The 21,970-nt window shown below is 45.6% G+C and overlaps 1 protein-coding gene across 1 annotated transcript; it reads right to left on the bottom strand.

The window, feature by feature from the left end:
- Window positions 1-8,652: 8,652 nt before the first annotated feature.
- LOC104651726 (beta-microseminoprotein A1-like) lies at window positions 8,653-21,570 on the bottom strand. The gene is made up of 5 exons (XM_010340835.3): window positions 21,520-21,570; window positions 20,776-20,853; window positions 13,438-13,543; window positions 12,422-12,527; window positions 8,653-8,782 (listed from the first exon to the last, which is right to left on the bottom strand). The coding sequence occupies exons 1-5, from the start codon at window positions 21,568-21,570 to the stop codon at window positions 8,653-8,655; spliced, it is 471 nt and encodes a 156-aa protein (XP_010339137.3).
- Between the last annotated feature and the right edge of the window lie 400 nt (window positions 21,571-21,970).

The following is a 21,970-nucleotide window of genomic DNA, read 5'->3' as shown; positions in this document are numbered from 1 at the left end:
TAAAATACAATAAGACAAATTCTCCATGCCAACAGATGCAGCAAAGGGTATTTTTACATCAACAGAAATGCTGTAGGGTGAACCCCCTACATCAGGTGAGGGTGGAAGTGGGATAGAGATCCTGGATACCCAGGCAAAGAACTGACTTGGAAAAGGAAGCCACCAATAGAACGGTGAGAACAAACACTGTAAATGCTGCTAGCCACAGCTACCCTGGGTAAGGTGTCACAGGAGTGCACTGGAATGCATTGAGCCTGACAAGCCCTGGACCAGGAAGACTGCTGGTAAATAATCTTTCTTATTTTCTATAAGGAACGTGGAAGGCTTATCCAGAGAGGTGTGAAAACAGCAGAGAAAACACTGGAACAAAGAAAGGAAGCCAAAGCAAACACGTTTAGGATTAGTCACTGAGAAACCTAAGAAATCAAAACCAAGTTTTGTCCCAGAGAAAAGGAAGACTCGAGCATCCCCTTGGAGGTCTGGAAACTTCTTGTCTGTCAAGTGGATTCAAGGGTATTTGGTCAAGGATCATGTGTTTATGAAGCAGGAGCAGCCACAAACAAACCTCTCAAACACCCAACAGGGAAGGAAGTGGTGATTTATCCGGCTGGGAGCTGCAGCAGGTGAAAATACCTTAACAAATGAGCTCCTCAACGAAGAAAAGTCTTATAATTCTAGAAATTACATGTGAAAGGGTCTTGATCGACAAAGTAGACATGGGGTATGTGACTAGGTAGGGGTTTGATGGTGTTTAAGCAAAAACAATGCCTTCCAGAAAGATATCTCCATACCATGCCTGTAATCTACAGGAGTGCGATTAAGGGTGGTGCCCGGTCTGCCAGCCTTTATTTCTCCTACTGAAATGCAATGTAGAAGTCTACAGGGAAGGGCTCTTAGAAGCTTAAGAGGATTAAGGGTCTCCTTCCTCATCTACAGCTTAGAGCAACTGTGCACAGAACCAGAAATCACCTGCTCCCACACTTTCAATGGGTTGTCCCTGAGACCGTTCCCTTATGTGAAGCTGAGGCTTGTCTTGTGTTGAATGTAACACAGTCCCAAGAAGGCTCTGGTGACAAGGAGCTTGTTTCTTCTTTCTGGAAGTGGTATTCAAAATATTGAACAGCCAGTAAGTCTCAATCACTGACCCTTCAGTTCAGCTGCTAATGCAGGAGCAGCCATAAGAAACAGACTTCTCAAGCACTGAACTAGGAAGGAAGGGGTGATTTATTCAGCCGGGAAGAAGGCAGCATAGCTGTCTAGTAGCCAAGCTCATCTAACAAAGAGAAGCCCTGCCTTTATATAGGCTTACAGCTCTGGAAATTACACATGAAAGGGTCTTGGGTTTATAGCTTTAGAAATTACATGTGAAAAGGTCTTGGTTCATGGAGTAGGCGTGGGGTATGTGGCTTAGGTGGGACTTTGATCTTGTTCAGGTAAAAACAATAGCTTCTAGAAAGATTCCTCCATATGATATCTTCGATATAGGAGAGATTGTGGTAACCAGTAGGGGTCTTATTTTTACCCTGGCTGGCGGCACCAACCAGTCCCCCTTCTGGCTGACTTCTAGCTTCTCCTTTGAGATGCAATGCAGAAGTCTCAAGAGGATTAAGGGTCTCCTCCTCACTGCCAGTAGTCAGTCTGGGGGACCCTGCTGTGCCAGGTTCTACCCCTTCTGTTTCTGCATGATGTTGAGGTCTGGAGGGGCCAGGAGAGCTAACATGCAGCCATGTACCCACCAGTGTGTCTGAACTGATGTACACCAGCACCGCAGGCCCTCATTCTCCTCACGGAGCACACGCCAAGTAAATGCAGCCGCTGAATCAGAGAGAACAACGCCAGCTAGTAGCCTTCTGTCCTCACCATGAGCAGCGCCTTCCAGAACCACCCCAGGGTGGAGGGCTGAGAGGTGAGAAGGGAGCCTGAACCTGTCATGTCCACACATGCATTACCTCAGTGATTTCTCGGCAACACGACAAACAGGCCATCTCACTCCAACTTTACCAGTGGGGCATTGAAGCTTTAGATGGAGACATGTATTCAAGGTTTTCAGATGGTGAGAAAGAACAAGAATTTAGGTGGGGCGCGGTGGCTCACGCCTATAATCCCAGCACTTTGGGAGGCTGAGGCAGGTGGATCATGAGGTCAAGAGATTGAGACCATCCTGGTCAACATTGTGAAACCCTGTCTGTACTAAAAACACAAAAATTAGCTGGGCACGGTGGCACACACCTATAGTACCAGGTACTCAGGAGGCTGAGGCAGGAGAATTGCCTGAACCCAGGAGACGAAGGTTGCGGTGAGCTGAGATCGCGCCTTTGCACTCCAGCCTGGGTGACAAGAGCGAAACTCTGTCTGAAAGAAAAAAAAAAAAAAAGAAGAACAAGAATTTAACCCAGGCCTGTTATGAAGCAGGCACCACCTTTTAGGAGCCTGCGCCACCGCCCCCAGCTCCACCACCAAGGATGGAAACAAAGGAAAATCTGGAGTTCCTTCCTCGGAAATTCCAGATACTCAGCTCCCCTGAGAAGAAAATAAGTAACTTTTTAGGCAGGAAGGTATTAGCCCAAAACAATAGCCAAGGAAATTAGAGTCCAGAGATGTTTGCTTTCCCTTTAGAAACACCTTAACACACATCGTTGAGTTTGTCAGTCAGAAACCTGGACCCTCACCTGGACCCACCAAAAAGATTTGCTGGCCTGCAGACCTCAGATAGGGGGAGCTGAGGGCTGCATTCTGACCATCTTCCTATGTTTTAAATTTCTTCTACAGGGACCTGGAAGTCACACCCATGAGCTAAAATACTCTTTTCTGCTAATCCCAAATTTTTAGACAAGGCATCGCCTCCTGAATCAACTAAAAATCAAAGAATCTCTGAATTCACCTGTGACCTGTAAGCCCCTGCTTCAAGATATCTTGCCTTTTTGAGCCAAACCTATGTGTACCCTCCATGTACTGATTTACAGTTTTGTCTGACTTCTGCTTTCCTGAAAATTTACCCCTGTCTTTAAAAACCCTTACCTGTGTGAAATAAAACTGTCTTCTCCTCCGACCCACCCACCCAAATCACTAAGCTAAAGGGAAAATTCAAATAGGGAACTGCTTAGGGCTAACCTTCCCCCCATTCTATGTAAGTCATCCTTCTGTTCCCAGAGATAAAGGCTGATCCGATTGCCTCCTTTGGAAAGAAGGCTAATCAGAAACTCAAAAGAATACAACCGTTTGTCTCTTACCTATCTGTGATCTGGAAGCCCCCTGTGCGCACTTCAAGTTGTCTCGCCTTTCCAGACCTAACCACTGTTCATTTTACAGGTGTTGATTGATGGCTCATGTCTCCCTAAAATGCATAAAACCAAGCTGTCCTCTGACCACCTTGGGCACTTCTTCAGAACCTCCTGAGGGTGTGTCACGGACGAATTTCCTCAACCTTGGCAAAATAAACTTTCTAAATTAACTGACATCTGTCTCAAATTTTCAGGGTTCACACTTGCCAGCCATCAGGGAGGTCAGAATTTGAGCATGAGCTGCCTGTGAGGAAGGAGACCCAGGCCATTTGGAATTCCCTTCCCACTGTCATCCACTGTGCATCTCAACAGAAGAGAGAGAGCAGGCCAGCTGGCACCTCCTGAATCTCCTTCCTGAAAACAACAAGCTAGGCCCTGGAGAAAGTCTCCAGAAGGCCTGTGGAGAAGGCAATATTTTTACTTAAAACAAGATCAAACCAGAAACCTTTCACATGTGAGTCCTAAAACTATAAACCGGAACTCTTTCATATGTGATTCCTGAAACTGTAAACAGAAACCTTTTCACATGTGAGTCCTAAAAACTATGAACCTAAGATTCTTCCACAGGTAACATCTAAAGTATAAGCCTATATAAAGGCTGAACCTCCCTTTGTTAGATGAGCTTGGCTGTTAGGCAACTCTGCCACCAAGCTACCAGCTGAAATAGATTCCTTCCTCCTGTATTCGGTATCCGAGAGATCCTTTCCCGCCACCGCCACCGCTCCTGCTACACCTGGTCCCACTTGCTTCTGTGAATAAACACCTTCCTTTCTAGTGCTGCAACCTCGGTGTGGATATCTGAACTTAACTGCACTGGGCAAGCAGACCCCAATTCAGTTATATAATAGGCCGATTGATCCAAAAGCCAGTGCTCTCTTTACAGCTGGGGCTGCCTCCCTCACACACCTGCCCAAAGGGCCGGCAGCAACTGCACTCAGGTGAAGAGATCTAAGCACCTTTGAGCCCTGGAGCAGCAGGTGGGGGCTGCCACCAGCATGGGGCCTTTCTGCAGGGGATCCCACAGCCTTCTCCTTCCCCTTCCTCCTCCCTTGACAATGTGTTCAGACCCCTCCCCCACCTTTGCACCAAGAAATTCCAATAGATTCCTAGTGATTTAATACAGCTTTAAGAACCAGAGATTTCAAAGTACGGGCCCCAGAGTCTCCCCCAGAACAGAGATAAGAACAAGTTTAATAAGTACCCTCTATTTCCCAGGCCTGTTCTTTTTCTATGGAGTAACTATTTGCAGTAAAAGTTAAGTAAGTTCCTGTTTTCCCACCGGTAATGTATACCGAAGGTCATTAAGTCTTGCCTAAGTTACAACAGTGGTCACCACTTAATAAATTGCCTTTGTCCTGCCTCTGTAAGCTCCTTTCCTGCCTTGCAAGTTTGGGGCCACTGAATGCCTAACACCCTTCGGTCACCTGCAGAAAAGTCAAGCCCTGTCTATGTTCAGGGCTCAGCCCTGGGATGCTAATCCGCTGAGCCGGTGACCACCTTAGTAAAATCCTCCTGTTTGGTCCATGGGTCTCTCCTGTCCCTCAGTTCCCACAACATCCTAAGTAAATATGCTTTCTCTCATTTTTCTTCAAATGCATACCACTGCCCGTATGTTTCTCTTTATCGCAATTTTGACAAAGACATATGGATAAAAAATACATTACATACCTGTAATCCCAGCACTTTGGGAGAGCCAGGTAGAGGGATTGCTTGTCAACATAGTAAGAATTTATCTCTACAAAATAAAAAATAGCCAAATTGGAGGCTGAGGCGGGTAGAAAAACTTGAGGTCAGGAGTTCAAAACCACCCTAGGGAGGCTGGGATGGTGAGGGTGGCGGGCCGGGCAGGACAGGGAACGGCCTGGGCGGGGGCCGCCGTCCCTGCTGCCCTCAGGCTCAGCCTCTCTCCTGGTGTTTTTCGCTGCAGATGAACCGAATGACCCCCGAGCAGGAGCGGGCGCCGGCGTCCGAGCCCGTGTGGGAGCGGCCGTGGTCGGTGGAGGAGATCCGCAGGAGCAGCCAGAGCTGGTCGCTGGCGGCCGACGCGGGCGTGAGAGGCGGGCCCGGGGACGCGAGGGCGGCAGGGGTGACGCTCGGCCTGCGCGGGAGGACGGGGCCGCGACTGCCCCTGCACCCGGGCCGCCGGGTTGCCCGCCCTCTTAGGAGCACAGGCCCCTCATAGCCCCGGAGAATGCCAGCCTGGCAGCTCCCGGCCGCTGGGGAGAGGGGCGGACCCGGCTCGCGGCCCAGACGCGGCGTTCCCGTCCCTGGGCTTTCTGGCAGGGCCGCTCAGCTCCATGCAGAGGGGAGATCCGTTTCCGCCACATGGAGGGATTGCTCAGGCACTAGGGAGGCGATTCTTGTTGGGGTGGGAGACAGGCCAGTATGTGGGTATCCTTTAGTGAGATTCTTCAAGTTGGGGGCCCAGGAAGCTCCCTCAGAGCTGTAATTCCAGAGTCCTAAACGGACAGGATTTTTGAATAAGAGTGGTGGCTGGTTATCTAACCCATGCTCTGTGATGTTTGTAGACTGACAACCAAAGAAGACTTTTAAAAAGAGACAGGGTGGGCCGGGCGCAGTGGCTCACGCCTGTAATCCCAGCACTTTGGGAGGCCGACGTGGGTGGATCACGAGGTCAGGAGATCAAGACCATCCTGGTCAACATGGTGAAACCCCGTCTCTACTAAAAATACAAAAAATTAGCTGGGCATGGTGGCGTGTGCCTGTAATCCCAGCTACTCAGGAGGCTGAGGCAGGAGAATTGCCTGAACCCAGGAGGCGGAGGTTGCGGTGAGCCAAGATCGTGCCATTGCACTCCAGCCTGGGTAACAAGAGCGAAACTCCGTCTCAAAAAAAAGAAAAAAAGAGACAGCGTTTTGCCCTGTCACCCAAGCTGGGGTGCAGGTGGCCACCTGAGTAGCAGGGACTATAGGCGCGGTCCACCACACCTGATTTATTTAATTTTAGTAGAGATGGGGGTCTTGCTATGTTGTACAGACTGATCTCCAGCTCCTGGCCTCAAGCAATCACTCCACCTCAGCCTCCCAAAGTGCTGGGATTACAGGGTGAGCCACCATACCGTTAGCTCACTGCCACTCTTTTGATGAGCTTTGTTAGTGACTTTCAATGTCCCTTGGTTTTAGCAGTTGTCAAAAGGAGCATTCCGGCTGGAGGCGGCGGCCGACGCCATCAGCCTGACAGTCTGGCGAGATCTCCGCTTTGGTCCCCCCGAAGCCCTTGACTGCCCTGTAGAAGGTGCAGAGCTCAGGGGCACACTCCCTCCCGCCCTCGCACAGTGTCCTTTCGCCCTCCGTGAATAAATCAAATTAAATGAAGCGAACTTTTTTTTTTTTTAAGGCAAATTCTGTGCAGAGGACCATCCCAAGTGATTCAGATGTCCTCACAAAGTAGAGATTATTTAGCTTCAACGTATAGATACAAAAGCGAATATCATTAAGATGCAAAAGGCCATATTATGCATGATTACACATTTGCCACATTTTTTTTCTAAAGATTGAGTAAATATGCCCACTGTGGGTGCTCACGCCTGTAATCCCAGCACTTTGGGAGTCCGAGGCGAGTGGATCACGAGATCAGGAGAGCTAGAATATCCTGGGTAACATGGTGAAACCCGACTCTACTAAAAATACAAAAAATTAGCTGGGGTGGTGGCACGCGCCTGTAGTCCCAGCTACTCAGGTGGCTGAGGCAAGGGAATCGCTTGAACCTGGGAAGCGGAGGTTGCAGTGAGCCGAGATTACGCCACTGCACTCCAGCCTGGCACCTGGTGACAAAGTGAGACTCTGTCTCAAACAACAACAACAAAATTTATGGAGACAGGGTCTTGCTATGTTGCCCAGACTGCTCTCAAACTGGGCACAAGCGATCCTCTCACCTCATGTGAGATTACAAGCATGAGTCACCACGTCCAGCCTAGAGCCCAAAATACAACCCACATTATTTACTTGTGACCAGATGTTAAAATAGTACTTCTTTCTGTCTCAGTTTCAACAGAGGTCCTCCATACACGGTTGGCAACTGCTTCCCCACATTCCCCAGCAAAGGAGAAGATCGTAGCAGGGTTTTATGGATCCCACCCAAGAGGGACTCCTACAAGGGGCAAGGCAACCTCATTACAAAACAACAGGAGAGGAGTTTCTGATGCAGAAACTAAGACAACAATCATAGGCTGTGAGTGGAAGGGGAGCTGTGGAGAGATTGGCCCGCAAGAGTCCCAGAGGAAGTCAGCCTAGAACATGACCTCAGGCAGAAGGAGCCCTTAACTCTCCTGTCCCCCATTCCCTCTCAGTTCAGATGCAGCCCCTGGAAGGAGACTTCATATAACTCAAAATGTAACTCAGACCACCCTTTTAAATTATCTGAAGCTGACCAAAAAAGCTAAGGGACCTGTCTAGATTGCTCAACTGGCCCACATAGCATGTTTAAACAGATGGGGGACAGGGGAAAATAAAGCTGTTTATCAGTTGCCCACTGACTGTTCAACAGATGACTGTTTGCCCATTTCTGATCTGTCACGTACACACAGCTGACTCCAAGCCCCAGGAGAGCAGGGTTCTCTCCTGAGATCTCTCTGGTTCACTGCTGTATCCCCAGGTCCAGAGCACTGCCTGGCCCAGGTGCTCAGTACAGACCTGTAGAGTGAACAAATGTTCTCTATCACAGAAACAGTCAAAAGAGAATCGACACTGACATTGTTTTAAGCCATTAAGTTTTGGGTGCTCTGTGTATAGCAGGAGATAAACTGATGCTGAGGCCTTGCTCCCAGGCCACTCTCCATCAGCAAGGTAGAGCCCCTGGCCTTGAATTCCCCTCGGGCTGCATGTGGCCTTGGGGGCACTTGTTCAGGCTGTCTTGTTCTAACCTGCTTTCACCTCAGGCAAACACAGAGGAATGTTGGGGGACACATCATAGAAGACACTTCCTGATGAAGAGGAAGGAGGGATAAACAGGAACAGCTTAAAGAAAAGAAGGGATCTAATTTCAGCTTGAAGACACACATTTTTTTTTAATGCTTACCAGCCAGCATGACATGGGCAGCAGAGTGCAGACATCACAAACAGCAAGAGTGGCAGTGGTCCCCCGAGTAAGGGACGCACAATGACCTGTTACAGAGTTTAGGAAAAATAGAACTTTTATTCATATGTATTTTTGTCTCCCTTTTTAAATGTTTTGTATGCTTTATAATGTGTATTAAATTAATGCCTATGTAAGTTACAAATTAAAAGTATACACATGTTCAAGTGTTTGCTCAAAAATCTTTTACTGATAGGCAGGGCTACACCAATATAGACTATTAGAGGCCAGAGGAGAATGAGGCCTGGCCTGGAGCCCTGTGCCTGCTAGAAGCACATTACAATATCCATGCACTGACATCACAGGGCCTATTTGGGTCCTTCTTCTCCACCACAGTATACTTGCATTCCTCCTTCTTAAAGACTGTCTGGCACTTCTGTGTGTCATAACTCACAGGTATAGCAACACTGTCATTGAGACAAAACCAGAGCCTGTTAGAAGAGAAAGGACCCACAGCAACCCCCTGTCCCCAGTGCCAGCTCTGTTCAGGAAGCCACCCATGCTCCAGCTAGCTGGAGTGCCTTCACCAACTTAAGGGCACCCTTTGGCTAGCAGCCCCAGAGTGTGGCCTCCAACAATATGGACCAGTCTGTACCATAGAGTCACACAGCCCACCCCTACATTCCATCATGCAGGCACAGGTCAGCAGTAGGTGCTGACAGGCACGGGCAAGTCTGGCAACTCTGGAGCTAGGCAGCTTGTTCCAGGCCGGCTCCTCCCACCCTTCCTGTTCAGGAAGTGACCAACATAGTGTTGCTAGAATGTGGAAAGGGAACAGTTGTCCCAGCCCTGGCTTGGAGGCTTATTAGCACAGGAGCTCTCTCAATGAAAGAGTCACTCCAGGCCAGTGTCATGGAGCCCCGGGAGAAGCTGATAAAAAATCAGAGACCACCTTTAATTGAGCTGCAATACATGCAAATGTTTTGAAGAGTTCTGATGAGATGAGATGGTACTACTTCTAGAATATTTATTTATGCGATTCCAGCTCACTGCAGCCTCTGTCTCCCAAGTTTAAGCGAATCTCCTGTTTCAGCCTCCTGAGTAGCTGGGATTACAGGCGCATTGCACTATGCCCAGGTAATTTTTATATTTTTAGTTGAGATGCAGGTCTCACCATGTTGGCCAGGCTGGTCTTGAACTCCTGACTTCAAATGATTCACCCCCTCCTTAGCCTCCCAAAGTGCTAGTATTACAGGCATGAGCCACCATGCCCAGCCCAATGCTAGAACACTAAGTGGAAAAATCAGCCCACAGAATTGTGATATAAAATTTGATATTCACTATGTGCAAGAAAAGAAATGTAGAAAAGAGACATAAAGAAATTATGATAGAGGCCCGGCGTGGTGGCACATGCATGTAATCCGAGCTACTCAGGAGGCTGAGGTGAGAGGACAGCTTGAGCCCAGGAGTTTGAGACCAGCCTGGGCAAGATAGTGAGACCCTATCTCAATTCTTTAATACAAATAAATAAATATGATAGAATGTTATCAGTTATTACCTTTAAGCAGTCAGGATTGTGAGTTTTTCTTCTTTTTTCTCTTATAATTTCTAATGGTTCTATAATTCATATATTTTACTTAGAAAATTGGGGAAAATATTTAAATCCTTGCATGTTTAAAGGTGACTGTTGGCTGGTAGGAATGCAAAATGGTGCTGCTGCTGTGGAAAACAGCTTGGCAGCTCCTCAATAAGGTCAACAAAAAATTACCATGTGACCCAGCAAGCTACTCCTAGGCATATCCCAAAAGAATTCAAAGCAGAGACTCAACGTTATATGCCAATGTTTGTATATTGACAATGTTCAGAACAACATTACTTACTTTAGCCAACAGGTGGAAGCAACTCAAGTGTTCATCAACAAATAAATGGATAAGCAAAATGTGGTCTAGCCATGCCATGGAATATTATTCCGGCAGAAACAGGAATGGAGTACGGATAGATTCTACGACATAAATGAACCTCGATAACATGCTGAGTGAAATAAGCCAGACACAAAAAGACAAACACGGTGTGATTCTATTTATATGAAATACCTAGACTAGGCAAATTCATAGAGATAGAAAGTAGATTTAAGGTTACCAGGGGTTTTGGGAAAGGGGGACTCTAAGTTATTGTTTACTGGATATAGTTTCAGGTTGGAGTCATTAAAAAGTTTTGCAAATAGGGTTTATGGTTGCTTAATACTGTGAATGTATTTAATGCCACTGAATTATACATTTTAAAATGGTTAAACTGGCACATTTTATGTAGTATACATTTTACCACAATTAATAAAAGTTAAAAATAAAGTGGTGTTTGTTGAAGAGATACAATTCTTTCATTTTCTTTGATTTATTATTATTATTATTTTTTGAGACAGAGTTTCACTCTTGCTGCCCAGGCTGAAGTGCAATGGTGCAATCTGGGCTCACTGCAGTCTCCACCTTCTGGGTTCAAGTAATTCTCCTGCTTCAGCCTCCTGAATAGCTGGGTTTATAGTTATGTGCCACCATGCCTGGCTAATTTTATATTTTTAGTAGAGATGTGGTTTCTCCATGTTGGTCATGCAGGTTTGGAACCCTGACCTCAGGACATACACCCAGCTCAGCCACCCAAAGTGCTGGGATTACAGGTGTGAGCCACCATGGCTGGCCAAAGAGATACAATTCTTTTATTCATGGTAGGAAATGAAATGGTGAATCTCTGTTGCCTGTGTGCAAGTACAAGTCGGTAAGGCAAAGGGCATATTACTGGATGCTTATTTCAGTTCAAACCAGACTTAGCTCTGTAGGTGAAGCAGCAGAGAGAGGGGGAGGAGAAACTGTCAACATCAGCTGTTCAGCTATCCAGAGCCAGCGGTCGGGTGGCCTTGGCCTTTTGTGTCCCACTCCCTTTTCCTCACCCAAGTCAGGGAGCCAACCCTGGGCTGGGCCCGGGCGGCGTGGAGGCCAGGACATCTCCCACGCCCTGCCGGGGAGCCTCTGCCTGGGCCCCCAGCCTCAGGCTCCACTGCCACCGAGCACCTTGAGATCTGGGCAGTGTCCTGTAGAGGATGCAGTGGGTCCAAAAACTTCTTCCAGAAAAAACTTTATCAAAGTCTATATTTTTCCGTGGAGGAGATAAAAGTTCATGAGAAAAACAAACTTGGTAGGAAGTGAGGCAATTCCAGGGAAGAAGGAGTGGTTCATTTCCCCCTTGTGGAGCGGTGTGCTAAGTGAAATACGCAACATGTCAGGAGAAAGGAAAGGGCACCTTGAAACCTGACCAGGTGTCAGTTACTGCCCCAGGCTCACAGGACACAGAATTGGCACAGAGAAGGCTTTAAGTGTTTGTTGGGTTAAACAATGTATATGCAGAATCTCGTTTAATTCTCAGAGCCACCTGATTATCCCTGATTATATTGTGAGAAAACAGAGGCTCAGAGACATTCAGAAACTTACTCAGGCTCACACAGCTAGTATACAAGGGAATGGAGATTCAGACTCAAGTTACTCTGACTCCAATATCAAGGGTCCTCCCTCTTCCCTGCAAGGAGCAGCCTGGCCCTTTTCCGCACCAGGTCCACAAGAATCCAAGCCTACAGTGGAAAATCCTAGAAGAGGTCAGGGATGCCAAATCTGGGTGACATGGAGGCTTTAGCCACCAGGGAGCCGTGCTCCTAGGTTAGGGAGGGGCCAGTCACCAGTATTTCACCTGGCTGGGATACAATCACACTCCACCAGAGTGACATCAACGCTTGCTATAAAGACAATGTCAAATCTATGGAGCCAGAAAATCAAGACTTAGCTATAAAACCCAGTGGCCTGACCAATGTGGTGCGTGGGAGTCTGCTCTGAGCAGCTAGCCAACTCCCAGTCCAATATTTCTCTTGTTCCATTAGGCACCTAGCATGGGTCCTGCTCAATAAATGTGGCTGGAACTCTCCAGACACTTCAATTTCAGTAGGACTCAGGTGTTCTGATTTCAAGTGCTTGCTTCTCTACTCACAGTGTCCTCATAAGACTCTCAAGGCACCTGTTAAAATTCAGATTCCTAGCCCTTCCCCAACAGATTCTGATCAGACTTACAGAGAGCAACATGAGGTTAGTTTTTCTCCACAACCACATTTCTCACAGTTGTCAGTCCGCCACCTCGAGTTTATTGGGTGTTTGTTTCCTTTGAGATCCGTGCATTCTAAAACCATACACACGATATCATCAGTGCAAGTCATACAATGAGAATAAGGCCTATCAGGACACTGAGTTCAGCCCCTGCTATCTGTACCCTTCCCAGAAAGGGAGAAGCTCATTGCTTTTAAAGATATCGAAGAATGGTGCTCTTGGATTCACCCATGGCTAATTCCAGTACGGTTCAGTTCACGCTACTGATAACGTTTTCTTACAGAAAGCTTACATCCTTCTGACTTTTATTTCAGAACAGGTATTTCAAGAAAAAAATAAGGCCCTTTTCTTGAATGAGTTAGCCATAGGAGCCCAGGGGTTCTTGGGACCGAGGTTTTTCCTGCTGGATTCTCTCTCGATCAATATCTCACTTCTGCACTTCCCTTTGCTTTGCATCCGTGGTTTTCAACCCTGGGTGCACATGTGAAACATCTTGGGTACTTGAAAAACACCTTATATGTCTCAGCCCTACCCTAGAACAATGGCATCTATCCCTGGGTGCAGGGCCCAGGCTGCTGTAGTCTTAGAAGCCTCCTAAAGTGAGGCCAGGTACAGTGACCCACGTCCATAATTTCAACAGTTTGGGAAGCCAAGCCAAGCGTATCACCCGAGGTCAGGAGTTCAAAATCAGCCTGGCCATCATGACGAAGCCCTGTCTTTACCAAAAATACAAAAATTAGCTCGGCATGGTGGCAGGCACCTGCAGTCCCAGCTACTTCAGAGGCTGAGGTGGGAGAATCACTGGAACCCGGGAGGAGGAGGTTGCAGTGAACCGAGATCTCACCACTGACTCTAGCCTGGGAGACAGGGTGAGACTGTCTCAAACAAACAATCAACAACAACAAACACAAAGGTTTTCATCTAAGACAGGTCCACCCACCAGGCTGCAATAACATAATAAATCTTGAAAAGTCAAGACTTACCCTTGGTTGACTCTCCTGGAACTATCTTATTGGGTATTAAATAGCATGATGCATTGCATAAAGTCACAAAGGTGGCAAAGATCACAAGTCTTCCCAGGAGAACGTTCTGTAATGTGAAGAAAGGTCAGGGTGAAGAATGAATTAATTCAGAGGATAATCCTTTACTGAGTGCTGTGTACCAGGACCTCTGCTGGGCTCTGGTGAGAGGTTATGAGGTGGAGCTCCTAACCGCGGGTGACTTAGGGAACAAGACCCGCACAAGTCACTAGCATGAACTACAGAAAGAGGCAAACAGGAGTCAACAGGCATAGGGCAGTAATGACATGTGGGCTGATTCACTGCAGAGGAAGTTCAGGAGACCTTTATAGATAAGGCAATCTTTAGCCTCTTTGCAGAATATGTAAGAGTTAAAGGACAGAATGAGGAGTTTCATGAAAAGAATGAAATGTTAACAAAGATAGAGAAGAGAAGCAACAAACATATATAGCTGAAGGTTTATTGTAGTTAACTGGATTCGTTGGAGATATGAGTGGAAAAATAGGTTGGGGCCACGCTGTGAACACAGACGGTGAGGCTAGGAAGTTCGTTTCCCAGATCATAAAGGCATCTTTGATGGCTCCATGGACAAACCAGTTAATCTAGGCTGAAATTGTAGAACAAGGAAAAGTATCTAGTTGACCTTGTCATCTTTCTGAGATGAGCTAAAAAAAAAACCTTAATATGTTAATTTCTGGGAACTTTTGAAAGGGAAGATGGTGTTCAATGAAATGTATAGGAGGCCATTGGTTTGGACTGAGCTCCTGCACCAGGCTGAATAGACAAAACCAAAACGCAGTTGCCCATGCTGAAGTTCTCTGCTACTAAGCCAGAACTAAGTTGCTTATTCAACCTTCTAAGAAATCAGGAGAGACTGAGAGGTAATAGCCAAATGCCCAACAGGCCAATTTTAGCTGACATGATAAGAAAGTCCCTTCTGCTTTAACGTTTATAAGCAAAGTCACCTCGAAAAGACCAATTCAGTTTCTGTTCTGTGTTTCTGCTTTCTCTGGCCCTTTTCTGTCTATAAAGGCAAAGTTCTCTGGTCAGCTCTTTAGACCACTCCATCTATTTTATGGAATGAGGTGTTGCCAGATTCTAGACTGTAAGTAAAAGTCAATCAAGGGCCAGGCGTGGTGGCCCATGCCTATAATCCTAGCACTTTGGGAGGCCTAGGCTGGTGGATTTGCCTAAGCTCAGGAGTTTGAAACCACCCTGGGCAACATGGTGAAACTTGTTCTCTACTAAAATACAAAAAAATTAGTGAGGCATGGTGGCATGTACCTGTTATCCCAGCTACTCAGGAGGTTGAGTTGGGAGAATCGCTTGAGCCCGGGAGGCAGAGGTTGCAGTGAGCCAAGGTTGTGCCCCTGCACTCCAGCTTGGGTAATACTGTGAGACTCTGTCTAGAAAAAAAAAAAAAAAAAAAAAGTCATTTAAGTTCTTTAAACTAAATATGTTGTAATTTTGTCTTTATCAATGGGAATGAAAGCATTTCTTCTGTAAGATTCCTAAAATTAATTATGAAGTGATGCTACTTGAAGTAGTATGTGGCTCATATAAGAATAGATGGATAGGGGGTGGGAGAGGTGGCTCATGCCTGTCATTCCAGCATTTTGGGAGGCCGAGGTGGGTAGATTACCCGAGGTGGGGAGTTCGAGCCTAATGAATACACAGAATCCTTGTCTCTACTAAAAATACAAAATTAGGCAGACGTCATGGTGCATGCTTGTAATCCTAGCTACTCGGGAGTCTGAGGCAGGAGAATTGCTTGAACCTGGGAGGTGGAGATTGTGGTGACTGACCTGAGATAATGCCGTTGGACTCCAGCCTGGTCAACAAGAGCAAAACTCTGTCTCAAAAAAATAAAAAGAATAGAAAGATAGGGAGGGCACGATGGCTCACTCTTGTAATCTCAGCAATTTGGGAGGCTGAGGCAGGCAGATCACTTGAGATCAAGAGTTCAAGACCAGCCTGGCAACATGGTGAAATCCCATTGCTACCAAAAATACAAAAATTAAGGCCTGGCGCTGTTGCTCACACCTGTAATCCCAACACTTTGGGAGACTGAGTGGGGCAGACCACCTGAGGTTGGGAGTTTGAGACCAGTCTGACCAAATGGAGAAATTCGTCTCTACTAGAAACAAAATTAGCCAGGTGTGGTGGCGCATGCCTGTAGTCTCAGCTACTCAGGAGGCTGAGGCAGGAGAATCTCTTGAACCCATGAAGTAGAGATTGTGGTGAGCCGTGAGCTAAGATCGTGCCATTGCACTCCAGCCTGGGCAACAAGAACAAAACACTGTGTCCAAAAAAAAAAAAAAAAAAATACAAAAATTAGGTGGGCATGGTGGTGTGTTCCTGTAATCTCAGCTACGTGGGAGGCTGAGATGGGAGAATCGCTGGAGCCCAGGGCATTCAAGCCTGCATCAAGCCATGATAGTCCCACTGTACTCCAGCCTGAGTGACACAGTGAAACCCTGTCTTTAAAAATAAAAAGACAAACACAGAGATCCAAATTTAAAAACCCAGAAAGTTCCAAAGGTAGGTGGATAAGGCAAAAAAGAAAAATTAGAAAACCAGAAAGTATAAATATATGTAGAAGTCTGTTATAAAATAAACATGGTCTTTGAGACCTGTGGAGAGCAATTATTCAATAAATGGTATTAGAACAAGTGGTGAACTATTTGGGGAAGAAACAAAGTTAACTTCCTACTTGAGTCCCCATTAGTGAAACAAATTCTAAAAGGATTCAAGGGTTAAATTTTTACAATGAGATCATAAAATAAATACAGCCTATATACGTAAATACTTATTCTAAGCATAAAAGAAAATGATAGGCCGGGTGCAGTGGCTCAAGCCTGTAATCCCAGCACTTTGGGAGGCCAAGGCAGGTGGATCACGAGGTCAAGAGATCGAGACCATCCTGGTCAACATGGTGAAACCCCATCTCTACTAAAAATACAAAAAATTAGCTGGGCATGGTGGCGCGTGCCTGTAATCCCAGCTACTCAGGAGGCTGAGGCAGGAGAATTACCTGAACCCAGGAGGCGGAGGTTGCAGTGAGCCGAGATCGCGCCATTGCACTCCATCCTGGGTAACAAGAGCGAAACTCCGTCTCAAAAAAAAAAAAAAGGGGGTTAAATTTTTACAATGAGATCATAAAATAATTACAGCATATATAGGTAAATACTTATTCTAACCATAAAAGAAAAAGAGATTTCAGAATATAAATATAAGAACATAATTGAAATTAGAAAAATATCAAATTTGCAGAACAATATCATCATATACCAATGAGAAAAGTAAAACTTTTTTTTTTTTTTTAGCCAGAGTCTCACTCTGTTGACCAGTAGTGTGATCTCAGCTCACTGCAACCTCCACTTCCCAGGTTCAAGTGATTCTCCTGCCTCGGCCTTCTGAGTAGCTGGGACTACTGCTGTGTGCCACTACATCCTGCTAATTTTTTTGTATTTTTAGACAGGCAGGGTTTCACCATGTTAGCCAGGATGGTCTCGATCTCCTGACCTAGTAGTCCTCCCACCTTGGCTTCCCAAAGTGTTGGGATTACAGGCGTTAGCCACCGTACCCAGCCTAAAAAATATCTTTTTTTTTTTTTTTTTTTTTTTTTAAGACAGAGTTTCGCTGTTGTTGCCCAGGCTGGAGTGCAATGGTGCGATGTCAGCTCACTGCAACCTCTGCCTCCTGGGTTCAAATGATTCTTCTGTCTCAGCCTCCCAACTAGCTGGGATTACAGGCATGTGCCAGCCATGACCAGCTATTTTGTATTTTTACTAGAGACGGGGTTTCTCTATGCTGGTCAGGCTGGTCTCGAACTCCCCACCTCAGATGATCCACCTGACTTGGCCTCCTGAAGTGCTGGAATTACAGGTGTGAGCCACCATGCCCAGCTGAAAAACATCTTAAACAGAAAAATGGCAAGAGAAATAAAGTGGCATTTCTCAAACACACGCACACACACACACACACACACACACACACAAATGATTAATAAACACATTAAAAAGTTCAATTTACTGATAGCAAAAGAAATGTAAATATGTAGATAAAATAGAAACATAATGAGATGTCAAGAATAATCACTGAATTTATAATACCCAGAGGGAAATAGAGGCATCTATGGGAGGTGATATGCACAAGAATGACTTACTTTGAACAACTGTTATGAGAGCAATTTGCTACTATATATCCACATTCCTAAAACTGTTTACAACATTTTATTTCACCTTTTCGTCTCCAAGATGTGATCCTAAAAATTGCACAGAGATGGACTCCTCCACAAGGATGCTCACTGCAGTGGAAAAAGTGGAAAGAAACGAAATGCCCAAGAACAGAGCTGGTGGAGAACAGTGACTCAGAAAAACACAAGCCAGCAAGGTTGAAGATGAAGTCACCTTAGCAAATGATCTCATGTCATTACATGAAGTGAAGCAAGGTATGAAACGTGTGATTCTCATGATGCAGAGAGAGACGCTCAGAAAACACTGACGGTTTTGTAACAAGTCATTTTTGATTGGTAGAATTATGACAATTTTCTTCTTTGGACTTTCCCTCTTATTTTCTAAATTTTCTACAGTAAAATGTATGGCGTTTATAGCCAGAAAGAAAGAAAGAAAGAAAGAAAGAAAGAAAGAAAGAAAGAAAGAAAGAAAGAAAGAAATTCTTTAAAAACAACTCAAAACCTTAATATATTCAGCTCAAGCCAGGACTTGGAGTGGCACTTACTCTGTTTCATTCTTCTTTTGCCTAACCTTCAGCTCAAAATCACTGTGGAAACCTAAACTTTTTTTTTTTTATGTAAGTTCTTCTTTTTTTCTTTTTAATTGTACTATAGGTTCTGGGGTACATGTGCAGATCAGGCAGGATTATTGCATAGGTACACACATGGCAATGTGGTTTGCTGCCTCCATCCCCCCGTCACCTGCATCTGGGATTTCTCCCCATGTTATCCCTTCCCAACCTCCCCATCTGCCCACTGTCCCACCCTTGGCCTCCCCCAACAGACCCCAGTGTGTGATGCTCCTCTCCCTGTGTCCATGTGTTCTCATTGTTCAACACCCATCTATAAGTGAGAACATGGCGGTGTTTGATACTCTGTTCTTGTGTCAGTTTGCTGAGAATGATGATTTCCATATTCATACATGTCCCTACAAAGGACATGAACTCATCATTTTTTATGGCTATGTAGTATTCCATGGTGTATATGTGCCACATTTTCCTTGTCCAGTCTGTCGTCAATGGGCATTTGGGTTGGTTCTAGGTCTTTGCTATTGTAAACAGTGCTGCTATGATCACACATATGCATGTGTCTTTATAATAGAATGATTTATAACCCTTTGGGTATATACACAGTAATGGGATGGCTGGGTCAAATGGAATTTCTATTTCTAGGTCCTTAAGGAAGAGCCACACTGTCTTCCACAATGATTGAACTAGTTTACACTCCCACCAACGGTGTTCCTATTTCTCCACATCCTCTCCAGCATCTGTTATCTCCAGATTTTTTAATAATCACTATTCTAATTGACCTGAGGTGGTATCTCAATATGGTTTTGATTTGCATTTGTCTAATAATTAGTGATGATGAGCATTTTTTCATATATTTGTTGGTCTCATATATGACTTCTTTTGAAAAGTGTCTGTTCATATCCCTTGCACATTTTGGATGGGTTTGTTTGTTTTTTTCTTGTAAATCTGTTTTAGTTCTTTGTAGATTCTGGATATTAGCCCTTTGTCAGATGGGTAGATTGCAAAAATTTTTTCCAATTCTCTTGGTTGCCGGTTCACTCTAATGATTGTTTCTTTTACTGTACAGAAGCTCTGGAGTTTAATTAGATCCCATTTGTCTATTTTGGTTTCTGTTGCTGATGCTTTTGGTGTTTTAGTCATGAAGTCTTTGCCTGTGCCTAAGTCCTGAATGGTTTTGCCTAGGTTTTCTTCTGGAGTTTTTATGGTGTTAGGCGTTATGTTTCAGTCTTTAATCCATCTAGAGTTAATTTTAGTGTAAGGTGTCAGGAAGGGGTCCAGGAAACCTAAACTTTTTCCCCAAAAAAGCCAGCCTTGTTGACAGTATTTTCACTCCCTTCTTGCAGAAACAGGGCTCCAGCCTTCGTGACAGAACGAGACCTTGTCTCCAAAAACAAACCTACAGCTGTGATTCTTCTCCTTGCCTATGCAGGATGTGAATAAAGCATTTGTCTTAGCTGCACTTCACATCAGGGAAAAGGCATGAGGATTTAAGTGGCATTTTAAAAAGCTCGCTTCACATTTCAAACACCTGGAGCCACTGGGAAACAGAGCTGACAGTTTCGGAAATCACAAAGTGACCATCACCCACACGGTGAAGAGAAGAGCTGAGAAGCAAACATCAGACACTCCACTTTCTTGCCTCTTTTGTAATAGTCTCAACTGCTTATCTATGAGATGTGGTTTGTCAAGATGATGAAAAAAGCTGAGAAGTTTGTGAAAGAGAAGACTGGGAAAGATGTTAACTCATGAACGGGCATATTCTTACATGAACCTTTGTAATGTCTGTGAGCTCTTTCTGCTTCACCCTGAAGCTGGTGGGCATCATGAGGCCAGGAAAATTTCCCAAGAGTTTGTGGACCCAATGTTCTTTTCATTTCTTAGTTACCAAGGACACTAATGAGGCAATGATTGCTAAGAGGGCATTCTAGTAGCAGTCATTATCAGGGCTATAATAGCTACCCTTACTGGAGTATCATGCTTCTCAAACTCCATCTCACTCTAAGGGTAGCTTGATACTTACTAGAGATCCATAAGGGAAAGGAAGGAGGAAAAACAGATGGGGCAGAGGAAGAAATTGCTTAGTGAATCACCGCTGTAGGTTTGTTTTTTGAGACAAGGTCTCGTTCTGTCGCAAAGGCTGGAGGGCAGTGATACCGTCATGGCTCACTGCAGCCTCAACCTCCTGGGCTCTAGAGATTCTCCTGACTCAGCCTCCCAAGTAGCTGGGACTACAGGCATGCACCACCACTCCTGGCTAATTTTTAAATTTTGTATAGAGATAGGGTCTCACTGCGTAGCCGAGGCAGGTCTTGAACTCCTGTGCTCAAATGATCCTCCCACCTCAGTCTCCCGAACTGCTGGGATTTAATACATGTCAGGCGCTGACATGTATTATGTCTTGTCATCCTCAGCACGACCTGTAAGCCGAGCATCACTATCCCCATGATACAGGTAGAGAAACACGTTCTCAGTGAGATTAAGGAACTCGCTCACGCCTCAACTAGTGCGTGCAGAGTCGGGGAGTGGGGTGTTTACCACTGAGGTAGTATGGGTCTCTGTTTCTCCAGATGGCCCGTTGAAATGTGTCCCCTCCTCCGGTGTTGGAGGTGGGGCCTAAAAGAGGTGTTTGGGTCATGGGGGTGGATCCCTCATGAATACCTTTGTGCCCTCCCTGCAGTAATGAGTGAGCACTCACTCTACTAATTCACAGAGATCTGGTTGCTGGTCTGGGGCCTCCCTTCTGCTACTCTCTTGCTCCCTCTGTGGGCATGTCACAGGTGGCTTCCCTTCCCCTTCAGCCACTACTGGAAATTCCCTGGAGCCCTCCCCAGAAGCAAATGTTGGCATTAAAGCTTCCTGCACAGTCTGCAGAACCATGAGTCAAATAAACCTCTTTTCTTTATAAGTTACCCAGCCTCAGGTATTTCTTTATAGCAAAGCAAAACAGACTAAGACACCCACTGAGTTTTGCTGCCCGTAATGGAGACGTACGGCTGGCAGTGCTGCACATATTCATCCAATCAGAAAATACCTCCGTTATACCGAGCATCTAGTTGTAGAAGTGAGAAGAGGTGCCTGCTGAACATTCTGGAAACTCGCTCCTTTTTTATGATGTGAGTTCAGGCTGAGCAGGATCAGCAAGCATAGCTGTATCTGTGTGTTCCACACTTTATTCTCTAGCAAATACCAGGAACATTCTGGAGTTGAAGCTATTAGTTTCACTAATAGCCAGTGAATATTTAGTTTCCACTAATAGCCAGAGAATAGTCCAGTTCTAACTGAGATGTCAGGGATGGTCTGTCCTGGAATGTCTTGAGGGGCCCGGCCCATGGCTACAGTGGAACATCATCTATGACTGAAATAATTAAAAGACCAGAGTTCCCTGCTAACTTTGCACATGATTTGGCCAAGTGCCTGGTCTTACAGAAAATGAGAGCTCATCAGCAGGCAGGTCTTTATGGGGAAAAGGTGCTCCCCCTTGTGCTCTTTAAAGACAGGAAGACTTAACTGGTGGACTTGTCAAGAGATGAGTTCTCCAAAAGCAAGGAGTGAGATGGAGTTTGAGGCGCATGATACTTACTAGAAATCCATATGGGAAGGGAAGGAGGAAAAACAGAGAGGGCAGAGTAACAAACGAAACGGTGATGGGGACCCAGCCCAGCCTCAGTCTACCAGGAGGGCACCCTGGAGCAACAGTGCTCATAAAGAGTGTCCACTTCAGACCACAATG

The sequence above is a fragment of the Saimiri boliviensis genome, chromosome 12 (genome assembly GCF_048565385.1).
Source record: "Saimiri boliviensis isolate mSaiBol1 chromosome 12, mSaiBol1.pri, whole genome shotgun sequence".
NCBI lineage: Eukaryota > Metazoa > Chordata > Mammalia > Primates > Cebidae > Saimiri > Saimiri boliviensis.
The sequence above is the reverse complement of the archived record's forward strand: the minus strand, read 5'-3'. Positions and strand labels throughout refer to the sequence as shown.